Source organism: Limulus polyphemus, unplaced genomic scaffold, assembly GCF_000517525.1.
Source record: "Limulus polyphemus unplaced genomic scaffold, Limulus_polyphemus-2.1.2 Scaffold3290, whole genome shotgun sequence".
NCBI classification, from domain to species: domain Eukaryota; kingdom Metazoa; phylum Arthropoda; class Merostomata; order Xiphosura; family Limulidae; genus Limulus; species Limulus polyphemus.
Window position 1 is genome coordinate 21,168 of NW_013668900.1, and position 11,976 is coordinate 33,143.

At 34.0% G+C, this 11,976-nt stretch overlaps 1 protein-coding gene across 1 annotated transcript in view; it reads left to right on the plus strand.

Annotated features, from left to right (window-relative positions):
• The window catches only part of LOC106469082 (multidrug resistance-associated protein 1-like), a 32,766-nt gene that overhangs the window by 15,558 nt on the left and 5,232 nt on the right, over positions 1 to 11,976 (plus strand). Inside the window, exons 8-11 of the mRNA XM_022397493.1 lie at positions 5,850 to 6,066; positions 7,510 to 7,820; positions 10,848 to 11,047; positions 11,435 to 11,561. Of these exons, the coding sequence (XP_022253201.1) occupies positions 5,850 to 6,066; positions 7,510 to 7,820; positions 10,848 to 11,047; positions 11,435 to 11,561 (855 nt within the window). The remainder of the gene's footprint in view (positions 1 to 5,849; positions 6,067 to 7,509; positions 7,821 to 10,847; positions 11,048 to 11,434; positions 11,562 to 11,976) is intronic.

Consider the following 11,976-nt stretch of genomic DNA (forward strand, 5'->3'; position numbering starts at 1 on the left):
ATTTTAATTTAGTTGGAAGAACTGAGATGGACCAATAGGTCCCATGTTGTCTCAAAACATTGTTATCTTAAAACATTCTTATACTCAGATCACAAAAATATTTTCATATCAGGGATTTAGAATTTCCAAGACTGAGATATCCCTTGTACTTAACTTTGTCAAACCAAAGGGTTTAAATTGACACACCTGTTGTGTGGTTTGATTTATTGCATTGTCAAAAAAAAGGAAGTGGATGAATAGTTTGAAACTTCAGAAGATCTTTCCACAGATTATGTAGCTTCTTCAAATAAAATATCTTCATATCTGATGTTTCTATGAATTTATAGCTTTGAAATTTTGTAAAAAGATTTTGTGTGTGGTATATGATTTTCTTTAAGAAACAATTAGAAATTATTCCCTTTTTTGTATATTTTAATATCTGACTTTTATGTCTTCCTATGTTTTTTTAAACTTTTCAACATAGTTTTATTAAATTGTACATTTGATCTTTGTTTTGATTTGAAAAATAATGCATGCAGTTTCACTGTGTTTTTGATCACTGCTATATAATAAAAGTAATATTTTACCATTCCAAAATTATAAGCAAGCCAATTTTTTCAAATTGTTAATGAGAAGGTTTTATTTAATATTTGTAATATGTTCATTTATATATATTTTTTCTATTACATTTCTTCATGATGATTTTCTTTGCCCATTCAACTACTTACATAGGTTGATAAGGCATAAAGTAAACAAGGCTTATCATAAGTACAGTAGTACTTTTAGTAGAAATGGGGTGGATATACATTACATGCAATACAAGCTATTAACTCATATACACCTTTAACAACCTAATGATACATCTTCAAAAGTATTTGAGAAACACTCTTAGGTGATAAACAAACCACATACAAAATTACAAGTCATAGAACCACTTGAGAAAGTCAGCAGAGCAGATACAAAAAAATTCACAAAACCACAAATTCCATTGCAGTCTTCCCTCAAATGGTCTTGCACAAACCTATCTCGATCTACTTTCTGCCCCTTAAACATTACTAAAAAAATTTAATGCTCAGCACACCAGTCTATATACTCCACAAATTTTGCACCACTTTTGAACATGTATGTAGCATGTAACCACCCTCTACCAATAGTATTGCACCACCTGTATTGGTGCAGCTAGTTCTCTCTGATTCTCACACTCAATCCTTACTTTCTCGACTGGCTCAACATCATTTAGACATGTTTTTTGCATGTGGATACCATTTACGATTGTGCTTATTTACCATTTCATTTTTTTTTTCTCAACAGTTTTCTTTACTGTGTTTTCATTCAATTGTTTCAGTTTTTAGTTTTGCATTTTATTGTTACTGATTTATATGGTAACTTAGAAGAACTTCATGATTCAATGTATTTACATTGGAAGTTCCCATTACATTAAACATTGCTTCTGGTATGACTACCTAGGCATCGGGTCCAACTTTATCTGCTGAGGGGGTATAGGTCTTAATTCACAGGCAGCTAGATTCCTACGATCAGCCAACGATTTCTTCTCATTCTAAACCTGATAATGTTTCTGAGGTTGAATACAATCAAGAAGAAGAAAATTGGATTCCCTTTTTTTTTGGCATCTTCTTATATTTGGTCTGTCACACTCTACACCTCTATCAGGTATGTGGTATATTATGTTTTATTTTCCTTCTACCTTACGGACATCATCGATTGGATATTTATGCTATTAATGTTACCAGAATCCTCTTATGTTGTCCTATATCCAGTCTGGTCATTGATCTGTTGCCTGTGAAGGCCATTTGGCTTTCACACTCATTTCTTTACCTTCCACCTCCTATCTGTACTTCCATCCTGATCCTGATCAGCTTTTTTTGTCAGGCTTGCTCCCTAAGGTGTTATGTGGTATGTAATGCCTCCTTTTGGGATTCACATTCTTAATCTTTTATTCCCTGGAACCCTTCTGTTTCCCGTGATCTATCCCTTGTAACATTAACTGGTTTGGTTTATCGACTCCTTAGGCTGGCGTATTCAGACTCCTCAGTGTTTCTTCTCATCAAATTTGTCATATCACCATGTCTTTGGCTGCTAGTCTTTGCTGTTTGTTGGAAGAAATTGTACAGACTGAAATGTAGACAACTCCCTATTCCTTCGTCACTCATTTTTTGCATTATCTGGCTGTATCTTTTGCAGGTGGATATCGTCTCCCTCATGTGGTGATTCTACAAATGTCTGTTCACCTGTGACTTGAGTATGTCTTTTTACAACATTTCATTAATGTTTTCTTTTCAAGGACCCTCTTTCACTGCTACTAATATTACTCCACTCTGTGGCAAATTGCCTAGTCAGTTGTGCTTTCACTTAAACCTGCACTATATACTGGTAGAGCTATAATGCTCACTGTAATGATGGGGTGTTCCACCAAACCACTAGTGGCATGCCTAGTGTTATATATAGTTTAACTCAGTGGTGGACTATCATGAGTAAATCAAAATGGGATTGCTGCCAACCCTTTGATTGCATATATTGGGGACAGCCTGCTTTTCAAAATAGCAAATCATGGACACCCATTGCACTTTCTCTAGTGTGATGTTCCTCCGGATTCCCCGCTACTTTTTCTTCCCTTCCTTTTTTTCTCCATGTGGAGCATGGGAGTCCTTACCACTTATCAGTTCCTAGTCACTGGGGCGGTGGACCAAGGAGGATTTATTCTGAGTATGAAGTAGAAATGTACCTTGCTGTACTTGGCTAGAGCCGGACCAGCCTATGCAGGATCCTCCTCGTAATACCAGGTTCAGGATGGCACTGCCCTATTCCGACAGTTGCATTTGGGGGACTTCATCTGCCTTGTATTTCCAGGTGAAAGATGTGTCTTCCCTGCATTTACAGTCGGGTGAGTTACGATTTTTACTCTTAATACCAGTTACAGGTATTACTCTGTTCTTATGGTTGAGTTGAGGCAACGACACAACCCCGTAATGCTCATTTCAGTTTGTTGTACTTCTTGCTTCTATGGTGGTTTTGGGAGTTTGTCCAGTTTTTTTTCCGAATTCTAACTTCCTTTTCGTAATTCTAGTTGCTTGATGTACGACACTATTTACTTATGGTTGGAGTTGCACATCCTTTTTTTCCACCTGTGTCAGGTTCAATTCCTTCTTACAGGGCAAAGAGCATACCTGTTCCAGAAGTACTGCAGTGCCCTGCATGTGTGCTTTGGTTTTGTCTCTGAGCACACCAGTTATTTCTAGGTGTTCTCTTTCTGCTTGTTTTCACTGTTAGGCATCTATACCAGCCCCTCCACCTATTTCAGTGTGGGATTCTAGCTTTCTGTGAGAGGAGAAAACTGTATTGGAAGTTAACATTTTCTTACACTGAAAATTTATTTTTGATTGGTACTTATCTCCTCTCACGCACTTCCCACTCTTCCTCCCCACTACCAGTGTTCTTCATTTTAGATCCTGCCAATTCTTGAAAATGAAGATTAAGTGGGAGCTAGCTGTAGCAATAGAGGAGGTGCAATAGTATTAATGGAGGGTGGTCACATATTCAAAAGTGGTGCAATATTTGTAGGGCATATGGACTGATGCATTTAGCATTAACATTTTTTAGCAATGCTCAGGAGCAGAAAGATCGAGATAGCGTTGTGTGAGTAGAGGTAAGTACTTGTCAAAAAGTGTAAGAAAATGTGAACATTCTCAATCTCACTGACTGACTGACATTGTTGAACACTTCTAGCTGTGTAACGAATAAACTTACCATAGTTATAAGTGCACCAAATAAAACAGTAGCACAGGAATCACGTGCTAGTGCTAGTGTTTTTCTATACTAAACATCACCAAAAAGAAGAGCTGTTTGATAAAAATCAGGCAATACCTTGAACAGGGATGCCATTTTAAAATACATATGTCTGCGTGTTCATTCTGTATACAGAGTAAGTGTAGGAGCCAACTGATGAGTCCCACTGCTATACGAAAAAGGATGAAAGGTATTCCTCTCAAGGTATACCTATTGGTTTACAAGACTTTAAATCCATTTCCCTGAGTTAACTAATGCTGGAGTAAACACAGACTGATAATTACATGTAACTGTGCAGTGTTGTAATACTTATCAGTGTTCTTGCATGTAAACAAACCTGTTTCTTTCATAAATGTTAACCTGCATTACCAGATTTACCTACATGAAATTCTAGCTGTTGCCTGAACTAGATGAAGTAGTTAATTAAATTAATTAACTAATTTATTAACCCTTAGTATATAATATTATAGTGCACTCCCGCACTGATGATATACATATAGGATATTAACACGAGTGTATGATATGAAAGATCATGTCACCTTGTATGTAAATGGTGCATGAACATATGGAAAAAATATTTTAAAGGAATTGAAAGTGTAGGAACGGGTGCACCAAAAAGTAAGGAAACAAGGTAGGAATGGGCATGGTGTAATAAAACCTCACAAAGGGGCATGTCCAACATCTGGTTCATGCCTACTTCATTTTTCTGTGCTCATGATATTATACAACTTAATGGTACATATAAAAGTGTGTCTGTGATTCTCTACTTTTGTATAGACAGCAACGAATCCATGATGTCGATACACAGAATTATCTTAGGATTTTGTATCTTTGTATTTTAATCCATGATTCTTCTACTTTTGTATAGACAGTAATGAATTCATGATGCTGATACACAGAAACCTCTTAAGATATTTTACCCTTGTATTTTAATCCATCTATATAGTTAATGTTGCCTTCTCATGCAATTGCAAAAGGAGGGACAAGTTATAAAGAAGAAAAAAAACATGTTATGGTTCCATACGAATATTTGATTCTTCTGGTGTCGTATAAACAGACTTTACAGTACCTGTATTGCCTTCAATAATTCAATTCACGGAAACCTCTAGTCATTGTATGATAAGCATAACTAACTTTGATAAATGTAGTCCACCTGTCTTATTGTATGCAGGATAGAAAGAATAAACGAAGTAGGCTTGGACTGGATGTTGGACACACATCCTTGTGAGGTTGTACATTTTTATCACATACTGCCCATTCTTACCTTGCTTCCTCACTTTTTGGTGCACTCATTCTTACACTTTCAATTTTTTTTAAATATTTTTTCCACTTGTTAAATATGGAGGCTTTGTTGATTAAAAGCAAATGATTTGATTAAGCCTATAGCATCTTGTTGTAACATTTCTTTTCCTATCAAATTACAATATCCTAATTCAAATGAAGTGTAAAATGATAAAGCAACCTTTTTGCAAGTTTTAAAAAGCAATCAGGACTATAATTGTAGTATAAGTCGTTCACAAACATTTTTTCGTCAAGCAGAATATCACTGAGTTAAGCTTTTATCACTGATCTAATCTCTATGCGAATTTCCACTGAACTGGAAACCATATCAGTAAATATATAGTAGAAAAGAACATGTTTACCTCACTAGCTTGTGATTTCTCAATGCTGAAATATGATATTTGAGGTTGAGAAACAGTGGTTGGCTGAAAATCAATAAAGCTACATTTTCTTTCAAGTTACAAGGTAAAATTAGTGTTATTTTGTTCAAAACTATTATGACATTCCTCTTAGAGGGCTATGTGTGACTTATTATACTAACAAAAAACACCAAATAGCTTACAGAAAGCCAGCAAAGATGAGGGATTTGCTTTAGACATGACAACCTTATAATGAAGTCTTTTGGAATGGAAACCGTGCTGCAAGACTATTATTGTCAAGGTGCATGATTGTCAGGTAGAGCATGACTGTTTGTGGTGACTTGGACTGTATTGATGTGCACTCGTTTTTTGTATTACTTTATTTCACTGGTCAGATCAAGAATCTTTTTTATTTATTTTTTGTAGGTAAAACTAGGCGTTTATATAAGTTACTTCCGAGCCATTGGTGTCTCATGGGTTGTACTAGTACTTATCACATACATTGGTCAACAAGCCTTCTCTGTTGGTTCCAACATATGGCTGAGTGCATGGAGTAATGATGACCCATTACCCGATGGGTCTCAAGATGTGCAACAAACAAATCTGAGATTGGGTGTATATGGAGCTCTTGGTGCTGGGCAGGGTAAATATTGTCTCTCTTGGGTACAATATGGTACTAATACAAATATTAAGAAACCAGTTTTGTTGATCACAACTTTATTAAGTTCTTGAATACCACCTAAGGCATATGTGATATATATTAGTAATTTTTTATAGCTGTTTCCAAGTGATTTTTTAAAGCCATAGAATGATAGGGTTAAACTGAAAGCTGCATACTGCATATTGTCTATTTTTGTCTTTTCTAGATTAGATTCTTCAATTTTATATATAAACCTTAAATAAATCACTAGTTATGTATAAGAAACTTAGTCATCTTGTTCATAATTCAAAATTATTGGCTAAGGTTAGAAAGAAAGTTAACTATGTATTCAAGTTCCAGAAAATAATGCATAATTTTATTTAAAAAGGGAAAATGAAATTCATTTACATTTTTCTGACAGCCATCCAAGACTTAAATTTTCAATTAGTTAATGTCTTATGTGTATCAGCCTTGTGAGTGATTTTCAAAATAAGTTTCTTTGCGTACACTCTTAAACTGATTTATAACGTATTTATATGTAGAAAGATAACAGGAATCTTCTAATTTTGAAGACTTTTATTTTCAGAACATTCTAAAACTTGTCTTTTAGGTTTTTCTTTGAATGCTTAATGCTCTAAACTAGTTTTCAATTCAATTATTCCACCAGAATGTCTTTAGAAAATTCTCTCCCTCTTTGTCCACCAATACTTAGTGATTCTTCACTTCCAGTTCTTTTAATCTTCTGTACTTGGGTATTTTATAGATTAAAATTAGACCTCTTATTACCTACCATTAATTTCAAAGCAAATGAGTGAGAAAATGTATGATTATTATTATTATATATATTACCCAAACACTTATCTTGTGCTCATTCAGTGCTCCAGCAAAAAAAGAGCAAGGGAACCTCAGAAAAATAGTTATTTGAAAAATAAAGAATAGTATATATACATTAACTTTATTTATGTGATTTTTATTTTGAACTTGGTTTGTTGATATTACAAATTGTGTTGGAGGTAAAAAAAATCTATTTGACCCACCTGATATTTGTAGAATTAACAATCAGTGTTTATACAGGTAGACAGTTGTCAGTTATCTCAATCTTTTTTCAGTGATCGTCACCTCTGAGCATTATGTATACCTGCCTGTGTGTCTTTAATTAGATGTACTGAAATGTTTTATAAATTAGTTCTAAGTTTTCAAAACACCTACTGCAGAGAAAAAAGATTTATTGTCATTTATGTCTTGTATTTTGTACTTATAAGCTTTAAGCTCTACTGATGTGAAGTGGATGTGTGTGTGCTGTTGCTATAGGTAAATTTTGTGTTAAAAATCTGACTTGTTTGAATGCCTGCATGCTCCATTCTTGTTCACAATGTATGTTGTTTTGTATTTTACCTTTTAAAATTGACATATGCAAAATAAGATTATTTGTTCTTTTTCTGATAGCTGTGTTTGTTTTACTGGGAACCTTTGCACTCTCTTTTGGATCAATGAAAGCCTCCAACTTGCTTCACAAAGAGATTCTACATCACATTTTACGTTCACCAATGTGTTTCTTTGACACTACTCCCATTGGGAGAATAATGAATCGTTTTTCAAAGGACATTGATGTTTTGGATACAACAGTACCCACGAACTTAAGAAGCTTCATGACTACGTTGCTTCAAGTTATCGCCATTCTCTTTGTCATTTCTATGGAGACACCCATCTTTCTTGCAGTCATCGTACCCATAGCTATTCTCTATTATTTTATACAGGTAGAACATTATAAAGTTATCATGTCATAATATTTATCTTTATTTTGTACAGTTTTCACATTTCTATTCATGATCATATAAATCTTTGTCTCAATAAGAGGAGATGATTAATAATACACCGAGAACCCAATATGAATACAACAAAGGAAGAATGGTTCTCCCTGGGCAGTAAAAATACATACAAAGGTTGATGTGACATTCTGAGCATTATTATTTTAGTACCTACCCATTTATTGTGAAACTTAACAGCATTTGGTTGGTTTTCTTGACTGTTTGTATTTTTTAATTTGACAATAAATTAGATATAGAAAAACTTAGTTTTTTAAACATATGGAGCAGAGCATGGCCCATGGTTAAGGTGCCAGGCTATGGATCTGAGAACCTGTGATTTGTACCTTACTAAACCTTAAGAGTGATGGTAAACTTTCACTATTCAATTTTCAGCATTCGTGTTCAACAAAACATATATTAAGTTTAGATCCACTGTTTGGAAACAACAACAAATTTATATGGATACAAGTTTCGTCACTTTTGTGTGTCTATTTCAGTTCAACTTTTAATTGTGAAAGAAATGCACCTACAACTTATTTTTTAATGGAAGTTCTAAGTTGCTTTAGGGCATATAACATCAAAAAAGGGTTCAGCTTAAACTTACCTTCAGAAGTGTTGAAGTTTGGCAACCTTTGAATTAGTGAACTTTCCACAGTTCTTTGTTTTAAAACATAGTTTTAAGTTTTATGTATTATTTTGACTGATTTCCTGTTGATTTTATGATCAAGATTGTTCATGAATAGAAAAATAGTTTTATTTGTTTGACAATTTTTAACATCCTTTTTATGTTCTGAGGGTCTGGTATCTCAGTTTGTACCTATTTCACCAAAACAGATTTTTCCATGCTTGACAGGGTACTATATAGACACTACACTTTTTATCTTGAGGTGCAGACTTGTTCAAGGGTAAGAAAATTTTAATGGTGTTGGAATATATTTATAAACAACTTTTAAATTGTTATTTTTCATATCTTTCTCAAAAGTCACAAAAGAGAACTGTAGTTGATGCTAAGTATTTCTGTTTTCGCATGTAACTGATGCTTGTTGCTGGATGCTGTTTCTAAAAAATATCTTCCTTGTCTTTTGAAGAGTGTTTTTTTGTACAAAGCCTATAGGGTACTGTAACCATTTGAAAATTGTATAAATATATTTATTAATTTTTTCATCAAGGTTTGTATGGTTGCATATTCTGTAAGCTCTTAATAAAATTGAAGTTGTAATTGATGTTTGAACCATTTTATGGTGGCATAAGAAATTGAACATAGCTTAAAGGGCTTGTTGTTTTTATAGATAGAAAAACAGGTCATGTTTCTGTTCTAGCTATGGGAATGTCTGAAAATGGGAGAGAATTGTGGGTTAAATTTGTTGTTGTTTTCTAGTAGTGGATCTTGGATCTAAACTTTATTTTAGATTACATGGTACTGTGTGTTTACCTACTGTTGAAATGTATGTTAGTTTGAATTTTAGTCTTAACTGCTCATAAATATAATGCTAAGTTACCTGAATGAAATTATATTGAGTTTAAAATAACTGTAGCATGCTAAAAGCGATTATAATTTTGTTCTGGTAAGATAGCCTACTAAATAGAGCAAAGCTACATTTTCTGCACAATTTCTGTAGAAGATGTAACTGCAGAATATTAGTTATATGTTTGTGCTTTATTCAAACTAAAAAAGAAAAAAAGTCCTCTTTTGGAATAGCTTTAGGATGTAACATTTCTGTGCAGTTTATTGGAATATACTTAAGTGTCTTGTTTTATATTGTTGCTTAAACCTGAACAGATGTGTCAGCATCAAGCCGGTGAAAGCATCCAATAATATTTATGCCTCTTTGGCTGAAAATTAATCCAAACCATGTTATTATCTACCTTTTATAAATAGACCAGAAGTTCTGTGAAGCATTGTCATTTGTTTTGAAACAAAATTCAGATCTACAAGTTGTTTTTGAGACCAATTTTCCATCGTTTTCTTGTGAAGTCTAACAATTTATTTACATCAATTGTAAAACAAAGATGGTGAGTGGAAAGAGGCCACTGAAACTTTTTACTCTGAGCAAGCAGTGAGTCTCTTCATTTAGTTAGATAAAGAAGGGAGTAATGATGATGGTGATTCTGATCTTGAATTTGACTTTGGAAGAGACTCTAGTGATGAAAGTGATTCAAAACAGTCATTGAGACCCAGTTCCAGTGCTTCTCAATCAGCTGATCAAAGGGGGGTCATCACCTCAACCAGGACCTAGTGATACAAAGAGGTCACAGAAGCAAGCTAGAACTGATCTACTTCCTAGATCTCCAGAGCTAGAGATAATGATTGGGCTGAGATAGATCTTCAAGATAGGTCAGCCACAAGTAATGACTTTGACTGTTTCAGAACTCTGTTTACAGAAGATGTAAGTAATGCTCTCATCACTGCTATCAATGAATATGCCAAAGCACAAGTTCAGAGTTGGTCGAGGTATTTGAACTGGACTCCCTTTACCCCCTATGAGCTGTTGAAGCTTCTTGTGATGACAATGTCAATGGGCATCGACAAACAACCTAGCACCATCCACCCGTCTATCTACACACCCTTCTATTACTAAATGTCCAACAGGGAGAGGTTTGAGGCTATTTACGTAACAATGCTTCATGTGGGTATCCCTAATGCTAATGGGCAAATCAAAATTAAGAAAATTTAAATTTTATAATTATTAGGAAATCATGAAAATAATTGTGGCAGAACATGCAAAAAAATATTAGTTTAAAAAGTTAAGACTGTTTAGCCTGCTACTGTTTATGAGATTGTGGTTGTATTCATTGATTTTAACTAAATTCACTATTAAGCAACCTTTATAGTTCTATTAACTAGAATACATGGACATGGAGTTACTGTTTCTGTTCTGCTGTTCTTCTTGTACTGGTGACATCAATAATGTATGTACTTCAAAATTGTGACATTGTTGCAGTATTTTTTTTAAGAGTTGATTATCTATGTTTCAGAAATTCTACATTTGTACATCCCGACAGCTGAAGAGATTGGAGTCAATCACGCGTTCTCCAATCTTTTCCCACTTTTCTGAAACTCTGTCAGGGTTAAATACTATAAGAGCTTACAGGATGCAAGAACGATTCATTGAAGAGTCCAACAAACGTGTGGATGTTAACCAAGCATGTTACTATCCAAGTACCGTATCAAACAGGTGGGTATCTTAGTGTGATAAGTAATAACTAACAGTTTTTGTATATTAACCTTAAAATCCTAGTGCATGATCTTTAAATAAAATCCTGTATGAGGTATATTAATTATGCACACTTGTCATTATTCTTATAATGGCATATTTTTAATCTGGAGCTGCATATAAACTGTAATGTTAACTTATTTTTATTGCAACACGTAGACTGCAAAATTAAAATCTTTAATCTGAAATAGTGTACATTGACATATTTCAGGTAAAACATTCTGTAAAGTTAAATATTTTTTCTATTATGCTGTCCTTTTTTCTTTTCAATATAAAACTGTTTGTACATTCATAAAACTTTGAGATTTGGAAAGTTTAAAAAAAAAAGTAATTTTTGTCTTAATTTAGATGGCTGGCCATAAGATTAGAGTTCTGTGGTAATTGTATTGTCTTCTTTGCTGCATTGTTTGCTGTTCTTGGTCGAGACTCGTTGAGCCCAGGTGCTGTTGGTTTGTCTGTTAGTTATGCTCTGATGGTAAGTTTAAACTTTTTTAATTAAAAAATACCATTTTATAAGATGTCATAGACACCTTCATTACACTAACTTACTTCTACTATAAGCTGGACTACCAGTAAACTACACCTACTCACTTCTGCTATAAGCTGGTCTATCTGTAAACTACACCTACTCACTTCTGCTATAAGCTGGTCTATCTGTAAACTACACCTATGATCTTCTACTGTGATTCTATTAAATATGTATAGTGGGCATAGACGGAAGGTGATGCTATTGAACTTGTACAATGGGTGTAGATGGAAGGTGATGCTATTGAACTTGTACAATGGGTGTAGATGGAAGGTGATGCTATTAAATATGTATAGTGGGCATAGATGGAAGGTGATGCTATTAAATATGTATAGTGGGCATAGATGGAAGGTGATGCTATTAA